This window comes from Ovis canadensis, chromosome 3, assembly GCF_042477335.2.
Source record: "Ovis canadensis isolate MfBH-ARS-UI-01 breed Bighorn chromosome 3, ARS-UI_OviCan_v2, whole genome shotgun sequence".
Taxonomy (NCBI): Eukaryota; Metazoa; Chordata; class Mammalia; order Artiodactyla; family Bovidae; genus Ovis; species Ovis canadensis.
Window position 1 is genome coordinate 99,339,576 of NC_091247.1, and position 22,040 is coordinate 99,361,615.

The following is a 22,040-nucleotide window of genomic DNA, read 5'->3' on the forward strand; positions in this document are numbered from 1 at the left end:
ATAATGAAGATGAGGTTGGCAGGGGGGAGGGGAACTTCCATTCTATTTCTCCTCACTGTTCTTTTTAGCCATGGGTGCAGGCTCAGTTGCTCACTCATGTCTGACTCTTTGCAACACCATGAACTGTAGCCCACCAGGTTCCTCTGCCCACAGGATTGCCCAGGCAAGAATACTGGGATGCGTTGCCATTCCTTCCTCCAGGGGATCTTCCTGACCCAGGAACTGAACCCATGTCTTCTGCTTGGCAGGCAGATTCTTTACCACTGAGCCACATGGGAAGCCCATATGTATGTATATATAAAAACTATTATTTCTCTGGATTTCAAGAAAAGTCACAAATTGAAAACAGTAACAACCTATTTCTTCAAATGACAGAGTTCTTCAGCCCCAACCTTAGAGGTGCCTGGGAGGAACCAGGCTCTGACCAGGGCTAGGGTGGCCAGAAAGATGCTCCTGGCACTGGATCCCTTGGCTCACAGGTCCTGGGGGTGCGGGGCTAGCAGACACGCCCCGGAGTGGGGAAGAAGCGGGGGCCCAGGCTTCTGCTGCCCCAATCAGTCCAGGGCAGGCAGGTCACAAGGGAAGTTCTCTGGGCTGCTAAAGAGGCTAAACCATGGCAGTGAACTCAGGAACCACAGGGCAAAATAGATAGTCCACTGATACAGCCCCCTCATTCTGTGCCTCGTGGAATTTCTAGAACCCTCCAGTATCTCTTTAAAATCTAATCCAATGAAGGGACAAGCTTGGGCCACATCTGTTAAAGGGCTACCTCTGTAGTCCAAGGGGTTTGTCCAGGGATTGTCCAAGAGACCAACATGAAAGAGACAGCTAATAGCATCTATGTAAAGTACACATTTTACATAATGAGCTTGTCAAAAGCAAATTGACCTCTTCCTTTCCAAGATAAGAAATTGTCCTTGAAGTTGGAGGAAAGAGAAGACGAACAGACAAATACACACACACTGTACTTTTCCGTAATCCTATTTCTCATTTCTCACTTACAGTTATTCATGGTTTTGAATTTTATATTCAATTGTTTACCACGAACTAGTTTTCAAAAAAAAAAAAACAAAACCAATTATGTACTTGAAAGCCTTGATTACTTCCTGCCAAGGAAGTAGATTACTTAGAATGCCCTGGTAATGGGTCACATTCTCCTGTTTGAAGCTACAGCTGGGAGGGGACAGGGGGATGGTCCCAAGGATGTTCAGTTCTTACTATCAGCACACTCAGGGTCTAGGACAGCCAACAGAGGAACAATGTGAGGCTTGTATCATATCAATTCTGCTAAATACTCTGTGAGCAAAGTGCAGTCGAGGTGGAAGACACAGCCCGTACCATGCAGACAGCCTGGAGACGACCACCCCACAGCCCACCTGGCTTCCCTGGTGGCTCAGCAGTAGGGAATCTGCCTGCTGATGCAGGAGACACGGATTCGATCCCTGGGGTGGGCAGATCCCCTGGAGAGGGAATGGTTACCCACTCCAGTATTCTTGCCTGGAGAATCCCATGGACAGAGGAGCCTGGCGGGCTGAAGTCCAAAGAGTCTCAAAGAGTCGGACACAACTGGAGAGACTGGGCACACACAGCCCCCCAAGGCAGCAGCTCTGCCCCAGGAAAGAGCAGTGACACTGCACAAAGTATTTCTGCAGATGCAATGCCCTGGGATGAAATACGTGCCTCCCAACACCACGTAAAGTGATCCAGGGGGCTTTCTAACACAGCCAGGTAGGAAACAGGATCCCTGATGGCAAAGTGCTGAGTGTGAGCCCTGGCTACACTGAGTATTCTTATTTAGACAAGTCTTCGGGTTACGTTTCATGTGAACTGCAGCCCTAAGTCATCACAGAACTTGCTCTGCATTCATTCTGCCCGCCCACCTACAGTGTATGGCTATGAAGCAGATCCCAAAGCCCCTATTCTATGCTGGGTATCTTTTTTTTTTAATATTTATTTACCGGACTGTGCCAGGTCTTAGTCATGGTTTATAGGTTCCTCAGTTGCCGCATGTGGAATCTAGTTCCCCACCCGGGATTGAACCTGGGCCCCCTGCATTGGGAACATAGGATCTTAGCCACTGGACCACCAGGGAAGTCCGTCCACATCTTCACTTTTACTGAGTTTCATCTCCTTGTGGCTCTGGACCCTCATCTTTTCTCGTTTCCTTTTTCTTCATTTTCCATTTTAGTGATAGAAGGGGGATGACCAAGAAAGGATCAGGTCTGAAAAAAGCATTCTGATGGTAAAGACTGTCCAGTGTGCAGTGATTGTGTAGAGGGAATTTCAGAACTCAGGGACTTAGTAAGTTCTGGTGATTGTTTACATAACAGACCCTTTGCAGAGCCTGCTAGATGGGAGCACAGAGGGAGGAAGCTCTGGGCTGGGGGAGAGGTGATAAGATTCTGTAACCTAGATTCAAAACTTTCCGTGCAGGCCAACAGCTGAAAGCAATTTTTATTTTATCCCCCATGGGTTAGATGTTAAATCCTGGCATTTGTCTTTCAGCCCATGTGTTAGTAAATGATTGATGCTGCTTTTGGGTTTTGTCATTTGCCCACTGTCATTGTTAAGTTCTATGAGGCTATTCAGGAAGCCTACCCCACCCACCCAACCACCTTGTGCTCGGGTTTTATTTTCTGTTTTGTTTTTAATCCTTGAAGAGCCCGCCTTCTAAATAAACTGACAACTTGCTTAAAATAAGTAGATCAAAGGGTAGGAAAAGAATCCACAATTGCCAGTAATTGCTACCTGATTTCATTTTTCAGTCAAGTGATTGCTTGTATTCAATCACCAGTGATTTACATGGTGGGGACCTATGGGTACACTGGAGCCTTGGGCTAAACTAAGAGACTGCCCTATTTGGTAAATTACACTATTTTCCAAACCATCTAGAATCATAGCATGTTCATCTACTTTGCCTCCTCTCTGGCTTCTGATTTTTACCAGGTCTTTGCACAACCAAGTGTCGTACCATTTGCCTTTCATTGCAAAGACCGCCAGGGTTTCAAGGAACATCAAGATGTTTGCATCTTAAGGATCCTTATGTAGAGTCTTATGGCTCCACTTTCATCATGTATATTCTGTTTCATCAAAATAGCAGTCCAACTTACTAACACACTGAGGAGGGAAATGGAAGACTGGAGTCCTGCCAACGATGCACTTTCATCCAAAGATTTAGAATTAGCAACAACTCCCCTGGTGTCAGAGACTTCAAAACTCAAAAGTGAAAACAGCAAGATCAAATGAAAACAACAGCAAACAAAACTGCTGGGGAGGGAGTAAGGTCATTTAATACATACATTAACTATCCAATCAACCAGTCCTTTCAGCAAAACTATCAGCACTCTTGAGACAGGTTAAGAATAAGATAAAACACAATAAAGACTTCCAGGAAAAGCAACACGGATGATAGATATGAAACAACTGAAAATATAAAACAATGTAGACATCCTAAGTTTTATCTCTGAACATACCAAGCTCCACAGAGGTAGAGGAAAACAAAGATACATGGTTTCCATCGCAGGAGACTGTACCCTGAGGAGGGAAGGACACTGAGTCCAGCGTAGCCAGAAAACAACCATATGTCAGATAGTGACACAGAGCTCTGCAGAAACTCAGCCTGGGCCACAGGGCGCAGACGGACTGGGGCTGGAGCTCGCGTGCAGGCGTATGTGTTTTCTAATTCCCTGAAAAACATAAGCTCAAGCTAGAGGCAGCATCCTCCCTGCCTTCCAGATAGTTCACCAGAGAAGTCACAAAGAAGGATGCCCATTCTCCCAAGTGAGAACAGTTGGTACCAACAGGGTATCCTTCCCAATCCGGCACGTCAGATAGGAAAGAGGGGGCTGGGATTTCTCACTGTTCCTCCTCCTCACCATTCTAGTGTTTTCCTAGAGAAAATGTACACTCAGCCAACATGCGATTCTGCCTAAGGATGCTGGTAATAGAGAGGGTCGTGTGCACGCTAAGTCACTTCAGTTGTGTCCACCCCTTTGTGACACCATGAACTGTAGCCTGCCAGGCTCCTCTCCGTCCATGGGATTCTCCAGGCAAGAATACTGGAGTGGGTTGCCATGCCCTCCTCCAGGGGATCTTCCCAACCCAGGGATCGAACTCACGTCTGTTTCTATCTCCTGCATTGGCAGGCAGGTTCTTTACCATTAGCGCCACCTGGGACGCTGAGAGAGGGTTGGTGGGTGGTTTTAAAATTGCAATAATGACTCTGAGTAGCACTTTGTTTTAAAACTCTTTCCCATCCAGATTTCTAAAGGAACCCTGTTTGTACACAAGGTACAAAGGGACTTGGAAACACGCTGAAAAAACGTTTCCCCTGCCGTGTGTGACCAGACTTGTCTAGGGACCTTGATGACATTGTAGACCCAAAAGCTCAGGAGGTGTCAGGAGGAGGGTAGCAAAGACAGGCTGCTGGTGCAGAGAAGGGCTCAACCTGACCCCTGACCCTGAGTGCTGGGTTTCAAGACAAGAACCTGGGATAAAATAAAGAGTTTTCTCTTCCATTGCAAATTAGCTTACAAAAGCAGTGTGATGGTTTTTTAAGGGTAGGCAACGTTGGACACTGAAATACACACAATTTAGAGAGAAACCTACACATAACACCAGCACCTGGAGACAGGAATGTCCAGGCAATCTGACAATTGGCTGCAGAACCTCTGGACAGGAGAGACTTCTGCGGCGTAACACTGAGGCTCTGGAGAAGGAGACAGGACGTCTGCTCTCATACAAGGGCCAACCACATCTCAAGGTCTCTCAGGGAGCAGGTTTTCTTAAGTGGATGAGCTCTGTCTCAACAACCCAATCAGGAAGCTACAGTTAAGTCTCCTGCGTACGAGCTGTCAAGTTGTGAACTTCCAAAGACGTGAACATACATATGGTCCCAGCAAGGAACCAGAAACTGTGCCATTAACGTTGGGCATGAGAAACTGCAGCGCGCCCTCTGTCTCCTGTTGCTGACGATCTTCGGCTCTACTATCTCCCACCTCCTCCAGTCAGTGACTCTTCTTGCCCGTTCACTCGATGCCAGCCTCTGGATGCCAGGTATTGGGCTGTTACTATGGTACTTTTCAAGGTATTGTACTGTAAGATTAAAAATGATTTATTTTTTGTGTTTGTTTTTTATGTATTATTTGTGCAGAAAGTATTATAAACCTGTGACAGTACAGTACTGTATTAGCTGATTGTATTAGCTGGGTGCCTAGGCTAACCTTGTTGGAGAGAACAAACCGGACTTACGAATGCTCTCTCAGAATGGAACTTGTTTGTATGCAGGGGCCTTTACTGTACTGTCATTATCTACAGATGAAATAACTGAAGTTAGAGAGGTTCATTAACTCACCCCCAAATCCACAGCTAGTAAGTGGGTGTTCTCAGGTTTGGGGCAACAGAGCCTAAGGCACCACTCTAAGCTGATGCAATATTAGCAGATGCATTATAAGTGGGGTGACTGAGCGAACCACCATACAAACTAGTGTATTTGGAAAGGAAAGGGCACAGAATTAAGACATGCGCTAGATTCCCTTCACGACCACGTGATTAAAGTGAGAGGAAACGAAAAGCACCTCTAAATATTACTTAGTTATTTAAACAATGATTGTCTATTGAGTACCTACTGCGAGCCAGACATTGTTCTAGACAGCGAGTCAATAAGTAAACTCCCTTCCTGCATGAAGCTTACGTCCTGAAGTGTCGTTCACATGTCCACGTGTGTCTATGAACATGTGTACGTCTGCCCGATTTACTAAGGATGTATGCATGTGCAGCAGTGAAACAGATTTAACACCTTTTCTCCTATAAATCTGTTGAAACAGAACTTTGTCCTATTAACGTTTACACAGTGGCTCAAGTTATATGGGTTGAACCTCTAACCTATGAATATCTAACATGTTAAATACATATTGTTTTAATAAATCGTTTTTATTCAGAGATTTCACATATTTAAAGAAATGTTCTACTCTTTCTTTTTTTTATTTTTTCTATTGGAGTATAGTTGCTTTACAGTGTTGAGTTAGAGGGGCTATATGTACACACACACACACATATATATATCAAAAGGAGAAGGGGGTAACAGAGGATGGGATGGTTGGATGGCATCACCGACTCAATGGACAGGAATTTGCACAAACTCTGGGAGGTGGAGGAGAGGAGAGCCTGGTGTGCTAGTCCATGGGGTCTCAAAGAGTTGGACGGGACTTAGCAGCTGAACAACAACGTACACATATAGCTGATTCACTCTGCGGTACAGGAGAAACTAAATACGTATTTCAAACACACGTTCAAATTCTACAGTCCCTGAGTTAGGGAGGTGGAGAAGGCAGACCAAGATTCAGGAATTCTAGATGCACCTTGAAGAATTCTAGACGCACGTTGAGGAATTCTAGGCTTAGGGGGTCTGCCTTCTTGTACTGTTCTATGCTAACTCAGCACAGAGTCACCATGTGTCACGCTGACCTTAACTCTGCAGTCACAGCTTGCTTTCATGTATCATTTCAGTTGGTTCCCCCAGTGACCCTCATTACTGTCTAATTTTACAGTGAAAATCTCAGACAGTCCACACGAGATAATAAGGTTCAAGCGGGACCTCAGCGCAGGTCTCCAGGTCCAGGTTAAGGCTGAATGAAACCAGGTCGGTCAAGACGTTCTGGAGACCATGGGCAGATTTCTGAACTTCATAGTCTTCTCCACGGAAGGCAGGCTGCCAGGGCGAGACACAGGGGAGTGCCCAAGCACACTCCCCACGCACCTCCCTCTCCCACGTAATAGCTGCGACACCTAAGCTCTCTAAACCTGTTTCCTCATCTGCTTTTTGACACTGGGGATCATAATGGTGCCTGCCTCCAAGAGTTACTGTGAGGATTAAAGAGAATACTGGGTGTAAAGCACCTGACTCAGATTCCTGGCACGAAAAAAGGCTCCATCCTCATGAGCTATTATGACTCCATGAAAGAGGCCACCATACAGGGACTATCAGCCTCTCCTATCTCCACCCTCCAGGCCACAGGGGAAGACACTGCCGTGCTGGGGTGTGTAACACAGCTCAGGTGTCCCAGCCCATGCATCGCAGGAAATAAGCTCACGAATCGGGAGTCACAGGATTGGCAGTGGCAGGATCTCAGAAATACGGCAGTGGGGTGTTTCTTGGTCCTGGGCCTCAATGAGGAATGTCCATGGTTCACAAAATCTTTAAGTGGCTTCAGAGTGCTTTCAATGCAGGGCGCGAGTATGTGTATGTACTCTGTTTCATTATCAGTCAAAGTTGCTAAGTACAATTGTGAATTTCGTTTCTCTTTCCTTGACACATGAGCCTCTGTAGGCCAACACTAAGGAATAACATGAAATTCACCTTTAAATATGACTTCTGTCCTTGTTGGTTCTCTATGTTATTAACATAGATAGGAATGTGTTGTCTGTTAATCCCAAACTCCTAATTTCTCTCTCCCCCATCACCCACTCTGGTAACTGTAAGTTTGTTTTCTATGTCTGTGTTTTGTATAGAAGTTCATTTGTATCATTTTTCTTAAGATTCCACATATAAGTAGTGTCATATATTTATCTTTCTCTGGTTCACTTAGTATGATCATCTCTAGGTCCATCCACATGGCTGCGAATGGCATTATTTCATTCTTTTTGTGGCTAAGTAATACTCTGTTGCGTGTATGTACCACAGTTTCTTCACCCATTCACCTGTCAGAGGATGTCTAGGTTGCTTCCATGCCTTGGCTTTTGTGAATAGTGCTTCAGTGAACACTGGGGTGCACGTATATTTTCAAATTATGGTTTTCTCCAGATTTATGCCCAGGAGTGGGGCTGCGGGATCACATGGTAACGCTATAGTTTTCTAAGGATCCTCATACTTTTCTCAATAGTGGTTGCACCAATTGTACACCTCAGAGAACTATATTCAATATTTTGTAATAAGCTATAAGGGGAAATAATCTGGAAAAGAATATGTGTGTGTGCACCCTCAGTTACTCAGTCCCATCTGACTCTTTGGTGACCCCATGGACTGTAGCCCGCCAGGCTCCTCTACCATGGAATTCTCTAAGAAAGAATACTGGAGTGGGTTGCCATTTCCTCCTCCGGAGGATCTTCCCAACCCAGGGATCTAACCCAGGTCTCCTGCGTTGACAGGAAGATTCTTATCGTGGTGCCACCAGGGAGGCCCACATGTGTGTATGTAACTGAGTCAATCTGCAGTACACCTAAAACTAACACGACATTGTAAATCAACTATACTTCAATTAACAAATTAAACTGAACTAAATTTTAAAATATGATTTTTGCATGACCACAAGGAGAGCTTGCAGAGGGATTCCCATGCCCTCCCCTGGAACTACTGGACAGAGAGGAACACACACATCTTCAAACAGGAATGAATCTGTAAAAATCAAGATCAGAAAGCCCCTGGACACTGACGAACCATGCGCAGGGTTGTTGCAGGAAGCACATCAATTATGACTCATTACATTTAAAAGAGGTAATTGCAAGAGAATAAGCTGTAATTGTGTATGTCTCATTTAGCATGACAAGATGCCCATATCACACAGCTCTTTAATATAATGAACACATGTTTCTCTTGGCTTAAGTTTTCTTTTGCTATAAAAAATAAAACCTTTTTTATGAATGTTTTCCTTCTCGACAGAGCCTTTCACATTATCCCTATGGAAATACTAAACAGCTGGGAGCAGATACAGATCCCTACTTCTACCCTTAAACGCAAGAACCAAGTAGGTGAAGACCTGCCGGGATCACAAGACAATATTAATGGCAGAACCACAACTGAATAGTGTCTTTCTACCTCTGACGTTACTCTGCCGACAACGGTCCTTATAGTCAAGGCTATGGTCTTCCCAGTGGTCACATATGGGTGTGACAGCTAAACCATAAAGAAGGCAGAACACCAAAGAATTGATGCCTTCAAACTGTGCTGATGGAGAAGACTCCTGGAATTTCCCTGGAGAGCAAGGAGATCAAACCCATCAATCTTAAGGGAAATCAACCCCGAAGACTTGTTGGAAGGACTGATGCTAAAGTTGAAGCTGCAGTATTTTGGTCATCTGATGGAAACAGACGACTCATTGGAAAAGTCCCTGATGATGGGAACGATTGAGGGCAGGAGTAGAGGGCTTTAGAGGATGAGACGGATGGATGGCATCACTAATGCAATGGACATGAACTTGGGCAACATTTGGGAGTTGCTGAGGGACAGGGAGGCCTCGTGTCCTGTGGTCCATGGGGTTGCAAAGACTCAAACACAACTGGGCTGCTGCAAAACAACAGCAACAACAACAACCTCTGACTGGGAGACAGCTTTTCCAAAAGTAGGTCCAACATATCTTCAACTGCTGAGCTACTTCTCTTTTATTCAAGTATGATAACTACAGGTCAAGAGAAAAGTCAGGTTAACTCAAAGTGTGATGAGAGTGACAATGAAATTCTCCTTCACAACCAAAGAGAACAGAAAGTATGAAATAATACCTTCCAAATGATAAGGCTTCCCCGGTGGGTCACCAGGTAAAGAATCTGCCTACAATGTAGGAGACACAGCGGACGCGGGTTCAATCCCTGGGTTGGGATGATCCCCTGGAGAAGGCAGTGGCAACCCACTCCAGCATTCTTGCCTGGAGAATCCCATGGACAGAGGAGCCTGGTGAGCTACAGTCCATGGGGTCACACAGTCTGACAAAACTGCGTGACTAATCAGTAGCAGCAGATGGTAAATGACTATAATTTCAGCTCCTATAAAGCACAAGCTGGAATCAGGATTTCTGGGAGAAATATCAATAACTTCAGATACGCAGATGACACCACCCTTATGGCAGAAAGTGAAGAGGAACTAAAAAGCCTCTTGATGAAAGTGAAAGAGGAGAGTGAAAAAGTTGGCTTAAAGCTCAACATTCAGAAAACGAAGATCATGGCATCCGGTCCCATCACTCCATGGGAAATAGATGGGGAAACAGTAGAAACAGTGTCAGACTTTATTTTGGGGGGCTCCAAAATCACTGCAGATGGTGACTTCAGCCATGAAATTAAAAGACGCTTCCTCCTTAGAAGGAAAGTTATGACCAACCTAGATAGCATATTCAAAAGCAGAGACATTACTTTGCCAACAAAGGTCCGTCTAGTCAAGGCTATGGTTTCTCCAGTAGTCATGTATGGATGTGAGAGTTGGACTGTGAAGAAAGTTGAGCACTGAAGAACTGATGCTTTTGAACTGTGGTGTTGGAGAAGACTCTTGAGAGTCCCTTGGACCACAAGGAGATCTAGCCAGTCCATTCTAAAGGAGATCAGTCCTGGGTGTTCTTTGAAAGGACTGATGCTAAAGCTGAAACTTCAATACTTTGGCCACCTCATGCGAAGAGCTGATTCATTGGAAAAGACTCTGATGCTGGGAGGGATTGGGGGCAGGAGGAGAAAGGGACGACAGAGGATGAGACAGCTGGAGGGCATCACCGACTCGATGGACATGAGTTTGAGTGAACTCCAGGAATTGGTGATGGACAGGGACGCCTGGTGTGCTGCAATTCATGGGGTCGCAAAGAGTTGGACACGACTGAGCGACTGAACTGAACTGAACTAATACTCTGTGATATAATCATTCAAGAGAATACTCAAAATAAAGACATTTTAATACAAAGATCAAGAGAATTTATCAATGGAAGCCTCCCTTCCCAAAGTATCCACTAAATTACATATTTCATTTAAAAGAAAACAATCTGGAAAAAAGAGGAAATAGAAGAAGTAACAATGAAGAAAAAATGGTAAGCATGTTTAGAAATCCATGTAGACACTGTTTGTAAAAATTAAAAACTAACTCATGGAGGAAATTAAATACAAATCAGGTCTAAATTATAAGGTAAAAGGATATAATTCTGAAGCTGGCAGATAGCAGGTAAAATTTTTTAATATAAATATCATTCATGAAGACAACAAAACAATAATAAAACAGAAAATAATATGTTTACTGTGATCCCAAATGTAATTTTAACATTTTACATATATTAACAAACTTAATTCTCACAACAGCCTAGGACATTGGCACTTTTACTATCTGCATTTTACCAAAGGGTAACTGAGCTCAGAATTTCAGTTATGTACCAAAAAATCATACAACTACAAAATTATGCAAGAAAATTTCCTGAGATGTGGGCCAAGGCAGACTGGACTGGATCCTGTTTAATCAGGTATCTGGTTAAAATTGAAATGTAACCACAAAAAAATGGAAAGAGAATATATGATATTACAAAATGAAGGGAAAACTTGACTAAGCGAAAATATGACAAGAAAAGAGAACTGAAGAGACCAGGTAAAAGTGTAGTAAACAGACAGCAAAGTCCACATATATCATTACGCACAACATACATAATTATCCTTCTCCCTAAACTGCAGATATTTGAAATTTTAAATTAAAGATAGAAAGTCTACTCACATGTGGTTTAACAAGATACAGCTAAAAGAAAATTACCCAGTTGATTTGATATGATAATTATGGTTAGGGAAAAAATACGTCTGGAAAATATAGGTGTGGAAAACATAGATACAGAAAAGAATACATGTGCAAAATGAAGTTTATTTTGAACAGCAATAGGAATATAAGAAAAAATAGACCTTGAGCCACAGAAAAATATTTAAAATAGGGACATTAATGAGTAACCTAATAAGTAAAGGAAGGATTTACTCAGAAGATTTTAACAATATTGAGCTAGTAGGTACTTAATAACAAAGCATCAAAATATTAAAGCAAAACATAACAAACTTACCAACAGCAACTGACATCACAGTCTTAGAGAGTGGTTTTAACGTACCCCTAGAAACTAATAAAGTAACCCCCAAAATTGGTAATGCTATTTAATATTTGCACTCCATAATTTGAAATTTCATCTAGTCCTCAGTGTGTATGTACATATGTGAGCCTGTATATGTGTACAAGTGCCGGCATGTTATAGGGAACACACAATCTTCTTCAATCAAAGTTTGAAATGTAGTTTTAAATGACCACCTATTAAGTCACAGAGTATGTGCATGTGTGTGTGCGTACGCTCAGTTGTATCTGACCCTTTGCAACCCCAGGGACTGTAGCCTGCCAGGCTCCTCTCTCCACGGAATCTTCTAGGCAAGAATACTGGAGTGGGTTGCCATTTCCTATTCCAGGAGATATCCCCAACCCAGGGATCGAACACAAATCTCTTGCGTCTCCTGCATTGGCAGGCAAATTCTTTACCACTCATCCAGCTAGGAAGCCCCATTAAGCCACAGAAAATGTCTCAATCAATATAAAAAACCAACCAGGTCTACATAACCAACATGGAGTAAACCATGAATAAAATTTTAAAAATAACCATACATCTTGAAATGTTTATTACTATAACTCAAACTATAATCCTAAATAATTATTGGGCTACAATAAAAAAAAATCACAAGGAAAATTTAAAACACTGAGAACTGAGCTAAAATGAAAACTCTATACATCAAAACCATGCAAAGCAACTGAAACAGGATCAGAAGGATATATTTCTAGCCTTAAATACGTATATTACCATTCCTTTAAATTATACACATTTGGATCAGGAGAATTCATCTTTAAGAAGCGCTTCATTTAACATTCCTATTTCATCTCATGAGGCATTTATTTGACTTCATAAAGACCAAACTGTATTTTACAGGTCCTGACGCACCATCAACCGTCATGCTTCCCGCTTTACCACTAATGTATGGTGTTGAGGTCTCCTCAGAATACAGATGGTTTGCAAGTTAAAAGCAGTAATGATTTCACACCAATTGTTAGGCAAGTGCAATTTCATTTGCATCATCTCCCCGAATTCTTTGGTCTTTACCATTTTCTTTATTGCTATTAGTATAACTTGCAATAGATAAATTTACATAAATTTAGAGTACCATGACTGCTTTTTATTTTTAAAAAGTTTTTATTGGAGTATCATTGATTTTAAATGTTGTGTTAGTTTCAGGTATACAGCAAAGTGAATCATATATATATATATATATATATATATGCATACACAACACATATATATATGTCTCCATTCGTTTTTTAGATTCTTTTCCCATATAGGCCATTACAGAGTACTGAATAGAGTTCCCTGTGCTATACAGCAGGTTCTTATTAGTTATCTATTTCATACATAGTAGTGTGTATATGTCAGGCTTCCCAGATAGCTCAGCTGGTAAAGAATCCACCTGAAATGCAAGAGACCCCGGTTTGATTTCCTGGGTCAGGTAGATCCTCTACAGAAGAGACAGACCACCCACTCCAGTATTCTTGGGCTTCCCTGGTGGCTCAGACAGTAAAGAATCCACCTGCAAAATGGGAGACCTGGGTTCGATCCCTGGGTTGAGAACATTCTCTGGAGGAGGACATGGCAATCCACTCCAGTATTCTTGCCTGGAGAATCCCCATGGACAGAGGAGCCTGGTGGGCTTTATGGGGTCGCAGAGAGTCAGATACAACTGAGTGACTCAGCACAGCACAATGTGTATATGTCAATCCCCAATTCCCAATTTGATCCCTCTTCACCCTAGTCAAGGCTACGGTTTTTCCAGTAGTCATGTATGAATGTGAGAATTGGACTATGAAGAAAGCTGAGCACCAAAGAATTGATGCTTTTGAACTGTGGTGTTGGAGAAGACTCTTGAGAGTCCCTCGGACTGCAAGGAGATCCAACCAGTCCTCCCTAAAGGAAATCAGTCCTGATGTTGAAGCTGAAACTCCAATACTTTGGCTACCTGATGTGAAGAGCTGACTCATTTGAAAAGACCCTGATGCTGGGAAAGATTGAAGGCGAGAGGAGACGGGGATGACAGAGGATGAGATGGTTGGATGGCATCACTGACTCAATGGACATGAGTTTGAGTAAAACTCTGGGAGTTGGTGATGGACAGGGAGGCCTGGTGTGCTGCAGTCCATGGGGTCGCAAAGAGTCAGACACGACTGAGTGACTGAACTGAACTGAACTGACCTTATCCCCTGGTAACCGTAAGTTTGTTTTCTACATCTGTGACTCTTGTTTTGAAAATAAGTTCGTTACCATTTTTTTTAGATTCTGCATATAGATAATATCATATGATATTTGTCTTTCTGTGTCTGACTTACTTTACTCAGTATGATAGTCTCTAGGCCCATCCATGTTGCTGCAGATGGTTCTTTTATGGCTGAGTAATATCCCATTGTACATCTGTGCCATATCTTCTTTATCCACTACTCTGCTGATGGACATTTAGGTTGCTCCCATGTCCTAGCTATTGAGAAAGTGCCGCAATGAACATTGGGATGTATGTGTCTTTTCAAAAGAGCAATCAAGAAAGGATTAATCTCCAAAATAGAGTATCATAAACGTTTTGTTTATAACATAGTCTCAAGTGTCAGTTTTCCACAGCTGTGAATTTAATGAGAATAAATAAATAGCCATATTTTGGACAAGATGATGACAAGAAAATGGCTTGCTGCTGTGCGTCTAAGTCACTTCAGTCGTGTCTGACTCTGTGCGACCCCAGAGACGGCAGCCCACCAGGCTCCCCCATCCCTGGGATTCTCCAGGCAAGAACACTGGAGTGGGTTGCCATTTCCTCCTCCAATGCATGAAAGTGAAAAGTGAAAGTAAAGTCGCTCAGTCATGTCCAACTCCAAGCGACCCCATGGATTGCAGCCCACCAGACTCCTCCGTCCATGGGACTTTCCAGGCAAGAGTACTGGAGTGGGGTGCCATTGCCTTCTCCGAGAAAATGACTTAGTAGGAGTTATAACAACTAAACTATTTAAATATCTTTGTCCACTTTAATAAGACTAATGTCATATAGCCATGCCAATTGTGGAGCTTGTCAGTTCCTAAAAGTATTTATCACTGAAAATATTGAAAGTAATGCTAATTATGTTTTCAATTGTAAGTGTTTTTTCAGCGATTAATAACCCTTATAAGTTTGGAGTCAACATATTGGAAAACAAGTAACTTCAATAATTAATGAGGTAAACTTTCAATTCAGTAATTTTTAAAATAATAACAAAATACAACCTATTAAATTAAAAGTAACTAAATAATAGAGAGCAGAAATTTATAAATTAGAAGCCAACCAGAATGCAATTCTCTGAAAAAGAATAAAATAAATAGATTTCTATGAATTTTGATCAAAGAAAGATTAAAAATAACAATATTAGGAAAAATAAAGTAGAACTTAAATACAAATAAAGTGAAGATTTTTAAAATCATGAAAAATAGATTTATTCTCATAAATTTAAAAATGCAAATGAAATGATGACTTTCTAGAACAATAAAAACAACAAAACTGACCTAAGAGGACATAGATAGGCCAACAGAACAATAAACTTTAAAGCAATTGAATAATTAGTGAAAATATACCCATACACAAACCAACCAATTCACCTGGTTTTACAGGTAAGCTTTTACAAGCCTACAAGGAACAAATAAGTTTATACAAAAGGTTTTCTGTATACCTCTTTAGGACTTCAAGCTATGCAAAAGAATTCTGTAAAAGACAAAGCATCTCATTAATGATAAACATTGTCCTCATTTTTAAAGCTGACCCAAAGACCAACATTTTTGGTAGGAAATCACCTGCTGTTATTTTAAAAGGTACAAAATTATATCTGTGGTAGAGAGCAGTGATAATTCTAGAAGACATTTGAAACGATCTTTAGAAAGACCCTTAAGTCATCCTTTGGACAGAAAACAGGAAAAGTATGGTCAGCCCAATAGGAAGAGACGATGGCTTTGAGACTGTAAGAAATTAGACTTCTTCTTTGACCTTTATTAGGAACAAACACACGTCATCAGGAGCACCTGGCTTTACAGGTGTGTTCAAAGTGAGATGTGGTTCAAATAATTAATGAAAATCATGAGCCTCATCCACTGACCAACCAGTTGGTGAATACGCTTCAGGAAAACCAAAGGTAACAAAGAGAAACAGATCAAAGGCAAGAATGGGTTTTTCCAGAGATCAAGATCTCAGTAATCAGGTGGATAGTAACCAAAGAAACTCTCTGGTTTCATATTTAAACTCAGAACTGCCTGGAGCCCAGAAGAGAAACACTCATGCACCAAACTGCTTTGTCTTCCCCCTCAAATAACAATACAAGCTATTTCATTTCCAGACAACAGGATGAAGAGAAGACAAAGATTCTGCACGCTAACGCAAGTTCAAGGGCAAAGGTGAGAGATGACACCTGGAAGAGGCAAACAGGCCAGCTTCTCCTGACTGCAAAATGAGTAACAGGGTCTCTGGAGAGCCACTGAGGCAAACGGGAGCTGTGTTACCCTGAGCAGCAGGGGACACACTGCTTTGTCCCAGGACCCTGAACCGAGTTAGAACGTATGCCCAAGTTCACCCAGTTTAGGACAAATCCTGCTAACCCACTTCTTGGGTAGGGAAGTCAGACGAGATACGCTTAGAATGAACAGGTTTCCCAGGTGACTCAGTGGTAAAGAATCTGCTTGCAACACAAGAGTCATGGGTTTGATCCCTCAGCCAGGAAGGTGCCCTGGAGAGAGAAATGGCCACCCACTCCAGGATTCTTGGCTGGAAAATCCCATGGACAGAGGAGCCTGGCGGGCTACTGTCCACAGGGTCATAAAAGAGTCGGACACGACAATGACTAAATAAGCAACAAACAATCTTAGAACACTCTAGGAAATTTGTCTCTTCTTCATCCTCTGGCTACCTATTATTCCAGGCTATAGAACTCCACCCCTGTGTCCAGGATTTACCAGGCAGACTGAGCAGTTAGTTATAACTGTTTAAAAAAATCAAGTCACTCAAAATATAAACATCCAAAGTGAAAGAACAATAAGAGTTCAAATGCATGAGGATCTAAGTGAAAAAAATTTCAGGAGATCTTTCTTGCCAAAAACAAAACGAAACAAAACTTTTCAAAGGTGGACCAAAACTGCTGCGTTCTTTTATTTACTTAACCCATTTCACACACACACATACACAACATCATCATTACCAATTTAGGAAACTTTTCAACTACAGAACTTTCTTTTTGATCAAGTCACTAGAAAGTGGACTGTCCCTGATAATCAAGTTGCTGTTCAGTTGCTAATTTGTGTATGACTCTTTGCAACCCCATGGACTGCAGCATACCAGGCTTCCCTGTCCATCACTGTCTCCCAGAGTTTGTTTAAACTTATGTCCATTGAGTCAGTGGTGCAATCCAACCATCTCATTCTCTGTCTCCCCATTATTTTGCCTTCAATTTTTGCCAGCATCGGAGTCTTTTCCAGTGAGTTGACTCTTCACATCAGGTGGCCAAAGTATTGGAGTTTTGGCTTCAGCATCAGTCCTTCCAACGAATATTCAAGGTTGATTTCCTTTAGGCTTGACTGACTTGATTGCCTTGCAATGCAAGAGACTCTCAAGAGTCTTCTCCAGCACAATTTGAAAGCATAAAGCTGGATCATTCAATACTACTAAAAACACATTTTCTCACTTCTGATTGTAGCATTTCTAAGGTAACAGTAGACAGCAGTCTAGAAACTGATTCTGAATTCACCACTGGAAATGATTTCAACCTCCTACAAATGCTATTGGGTGCCTCCGTTGGGGGCAACCTGTGATCCACATTCAGCTTAATCACTAACAATGTTCCTCCATGTCCTCTGGGGCAGGTAAGCTCAGGTACACTAGGTACACGCTAAAAAAACTGCCCCAAATGCAAACTGCGACATTTTGCATGAGTCAACACTCCCATTCCCCCTTAGCCTCACATCCCCCTGCACTGACTGCTCAATTCATCACCCTACCCAAATATGAGCGGATCACATCATACAAGTCCTGCCAGAGTAACAGTCTTTCCAGAGTGTACATGCTAAGTCGCTTCAGTCTTTCCAGTGCAAAAGTTCAGCTAGAATCTGAATGACCAGACCACTGTTTAATGGGCTGTAAAAATGTCTTAGGTACCTGCACAGTTTTCCCCAAAGCCAAAAAGAAAAGTTTAGGGCCTTGGGGGCCGGGGGGCGGATCCCTGGGCATTTTATAGTTCTTCTAGGAACAGAGTTACAGCAGATGGACAGGGCTGGACTATACACTGGAAGAACCTAGAAAAGACCCCAAGTACTAGCTTGCGGCTCAGCTGGTAAAGAATCTGCCAGAAATGCAGGAGACCCTGGTTTGATTCCAGGGTTGGGAAGATCCCCTGGAGAAGGGATAGGCTACCCACTCCAGTATTTTGGGGCTTCTCTGATGGCTCAGATGGTAAAGAATCCGCCTGCAACATGGGAGACCTGGGTTCGATCCCTGGGTTGGGAAGATCCCCTGGAGGAGGCCATGGCAACCCACTCCAGATTCTTGCCTGGAGAATCCCATGGACAGAGGAGCCTGGCAGGCTACAGTCCATGGGGTCGCAGAGTCAGGAACCACTGAACAACTAAGCACAGCACTAGCTTATTCTTATTTCTCTGAGAACCACACCCTCAGCCCACCATGGTGGTCTCTACTCCACTCAGACCCTTCTGGCCAAGAGACATGAACATCATCTGTTTCCATCTGGATGCCACATCACACGCAGGAAGGAAAGAGGAAGCTCCAAATTTGAAGGAGGCAGGGAGATGGGCAGAACAGCAAAGCGCCAGGGAATATAAACACGTCTGGATGAGAAAACTGCCAATGGGGAGATAAATACATCCATGAGCTCACACAAGCAAGAATGCCTTTTAATAAAACACTGTACAATTAACATGATGAGGTCAAATAAGATAGATAGATCATGACAGGAAAATAAAGCAAGTGTTAAAAGGCAACCTGAAGATAAGAACACTTGGAAAAGGCGGAGCCTAAGACAGAAGCAGGAAAAGGGGAGAGGAGGCCCAGTCCTGAGGAAAAGGAACCGAAGTGCCAGGAACCTGTCAGAGTCATTTCTGCTTCTCTTCCACCACTTCTGATGGTGACAATACTCAGTACTCACTGCATGGCCAGCTGTCCTAAGAAGGTCATACACATCTCTTTTCATTTAACCCTGACACCAAACAAGCCTCCAGGGTAGACAGGAAGATGAGACATTGAGCAGAGCTGGGTGGGATTCTGGCTCACCATCTGGCAGCAAGGTAACATCCCCATCTCTCAATTTCCTTGCATATGAAATGCGGTCATCATTTCTGCCCCGGATGATTGTTAAAATTAGAGGTAATGAATTTAAGTGCCTACTAGCGGCTGTTATTAGTGTGAGTGATCAGATGAAGATAATCAAGAGTGAGGAACAGAAGAAAGAGTCACAGTTGAATAGAAACGGCAACAGAGAAGCAGTCGTAGGAACAAGGGAAGGAAGCACTACGCCAGGGACAAAGATTCAGAGAGAGAAAAAGAGAACAGAGAACACTTGGCTCTCCGCCTGTGTGTCTGTGCAAATTGTCTGAGTTTATTTTCCACCTCTACCAAGCGAGTATATACTATCTGCCCTTCCTACCTGGCAGGGCTGCCCTGAGGACCATATAAGGAGACAAGCACCTGCATTTACAAGGACTGGCAACCCTTTTATGTAAATGTGCACATCTGCTCAATAAACGGAGAAATCCTCTCCCCCTTATTCCATTTCCCAAGGGAAATTAAAGCACTCAACCAGTTTTAATGTCAAAACCGGGCAATTACAGGCTGTAAAGCACATGTCTTCTTTGGGCACCGTTAACAGAATCTGGTTAATGTAATCTAACATCCAAGATTCGGCTTCTTTCCTGCAACTGGCACCTTCTACAAACTTGTTTTGCGCTTCCTTCTCAATTTATGTCTTTGTTTATTCCTCTCTGGAATGTTGTTCCCTTTCATCTGCAATGGACCGTCTTCTAGTCATCCCTGAAAACCTAGTTGAAATGTTTCTCCAGCATGAGGAAGCGATTCCCTTCTCCCTACACTGCATATTATCTTTTCTGAATGTCTTACTCCACCTAGCATTTTTCTGGACTATGATCACTGGGCCATAATGCCATCCCCTCCCTCCAATCTTCAGGTGTGAGGATGCCAGCAATGTGTCTTTTTATCCTTTATAGAGACCTTACAGCATGGGTCATTTCAAGGGGCAAATCTATAAAACATATGCAATAATGCATAAATTCTGTCCACCTAACAACTTTTTGGAATCATTACAACAGTAACTGCTATATTCTAAGATTAAAAAGTATATACATATAAAGTAAAAATAATATAAAGCACCACAATCATAATAAAATTCATGTGAGGTGAAAATAAACGAAGATGAATGAATAAACCAACAAGGTCCTACTGTACAACATAGGGAACTCTGTTCAATGTTATGTGGCAGCTTGGATGAGAGGGGAATTTAGAGGAAAATGGATACAAGCATATGTATGGCTGAGTCCCTCTGCTGTCCACCTGAAACTATCACAACATTGTTAATCAGCTATATTCCAATACAATAAAAAAATTAATTTTTTAAATTTTAGAAAAAGGTGAGAAAATAGATTTAGAGATATATTTCCAAATGAGAGTTTAAGGTAGTTTTTGAAACTTGGGTTAATTATTTTTAAACACCCAACTGGCTTCACTGGCCTTAGTCACCAAGAAAATGCTTCCTGGAGAGCTGTCACTCTCCAGCCTTGGCCCAGAGGAGGGAGGGCACAGGGCCCCTTTTCCAGACACCCTGTCCCGCTGCAGGCACTCAGGTGTCCCTGATCCCCCTTTCCAGACACCGCAGCAGTCAGGTGCGGGGCAGGGTCTGCGTCGCTGCCAAGGCGCATCCATCTCCAAGCATCAAGGGCTTCGACCATTCTAGCAGCACTGGAGCCCTGCTCCGGGTAAATGAGACCCTAAATTTCAGCCCACTCCCCTCCTCCCGCAATCAAGAGGTCCCCCACTTTGTCAGAGGGCTGTCACTGGGCATGCCAGGCAGAGGAAGCAGCGAATCGCTAAGTTGGTTACAGGTTGCAACTCCGGGGCTATTTCAAGGCCAAGTTCCACAAGAACCAAAGCATAAAGCTGCTCCCCCACCGCCCCCCCACCCCCGCCCCCGGGGAAGGGAGGTCCCTTTCGGCCAGGTGAAGCCGCTCTGTCGCCCCTGCCCGGGTCCCCGGGGAGGCGGCCACGACCCGGAGGTCAATTCGCCGCGGCCCCCGGCGCCCTCCGGAGCCGGGCCCCTGCCCCACCCCCGCGCGTCCGGCGCGCTCACCGATCTTGGCTAGGGAGGCCAGCAGGATCCACAGGGTGATCTCGAAGGGGATCTGCACGTGGGGGTAGTCCAGGGTGAACACCGGCAGTCGGCTCTCCTCGAACGGCGTCGTGCCCGGAGCCACCACGCTGGCGGGGCTGGGCGGAACGGAGCTCGTGCCCCGGGCCCGCGGCGCGTCCAGCAGGGTCTCGGCCCGGGCGCCCGCCGGCCCCGCCGCCTGCAGGAGCAGCAGCAGCAGCAGCGGCAGCGGGGCCTGCCCGCTCAGCCCAGGGCCCGCCGGCTCCATGGGCGCTGCTCCCCGCGCCGCCGTAGCCCGAGCGGTCGGCCCTCCCTGCGCTCAGCGCATCGCCCCTGAGCGGGCAGCGCTGCCCGCCGCCGCCACGGGGCCGGGAGTCTGCGGCGCACTGGCCCGGTCCCTGCTGCGAGCAGGCGCAGTGCCTGGCGGGCGCGCACGGGACGATCGAGGCCACAGCGCGGACCCTCGGCGCCCTCAGCCGCCCGTCGCCGCCGGCCGCCGGCCCATGTCCCGTCCGCCGCCCGCCGCGGCTGCAGGCCCGGCCCCGGGCGGCCCGCGGGCGGGGGCGGGGCGGGGCGGGCGCGGCGCCCGCGGCCGCTGGGCGGGAGGACCGGCCCGGGGCGGGCGCGCGACGCACCTGCCGAGCCGGCCGGCGACGCGGGGGCCGGAGCCGCGGGGGCGGCGGCCGCGCTCGCCTGGGGCCCACGCCGCGCGGCGAGACCGGCCAGCCCCGGAGCCGGGGAGCTCTGGGCGCACGGGCCGCACCGGGCGCGAGGTGACCGGAGCTGTCCCCGCCCCGGAGGCCGCGTCGGGCATCCATCCCGGGAAGGGGCCGGCGCACCCACGCGGCGCGCGCGCCCGGCGCCT

The 22,040-nt window shown here is 44.7% G+C and overlaps 1 protein-coding gene across 1 annotated transcript in view; it reads right to left on the bottom strand.

The window, feature by feature from the left end:
* SLC9A2 (solute carrier family 9 member A2) overlaps nt 1–21,728 on the bottom strand; it is an 89,405-nt gene extending 67,677 nt beyond the window's left edge. The window contains exon 1 of the mRNA XM_069583729.1: nt 21,158–21,728. Coding sequence (XP_069439830.1) covers nt 21,158–21,443 — 286 coding nt within the window. The 5' untranslated portion in view covers nt 21,444–21,728. The remainder of the gene's footprint in view (nt 1–21,157) is intronic.
* Nucleotides 21,729–22,040: the final 312 nt, after the last annotated feature.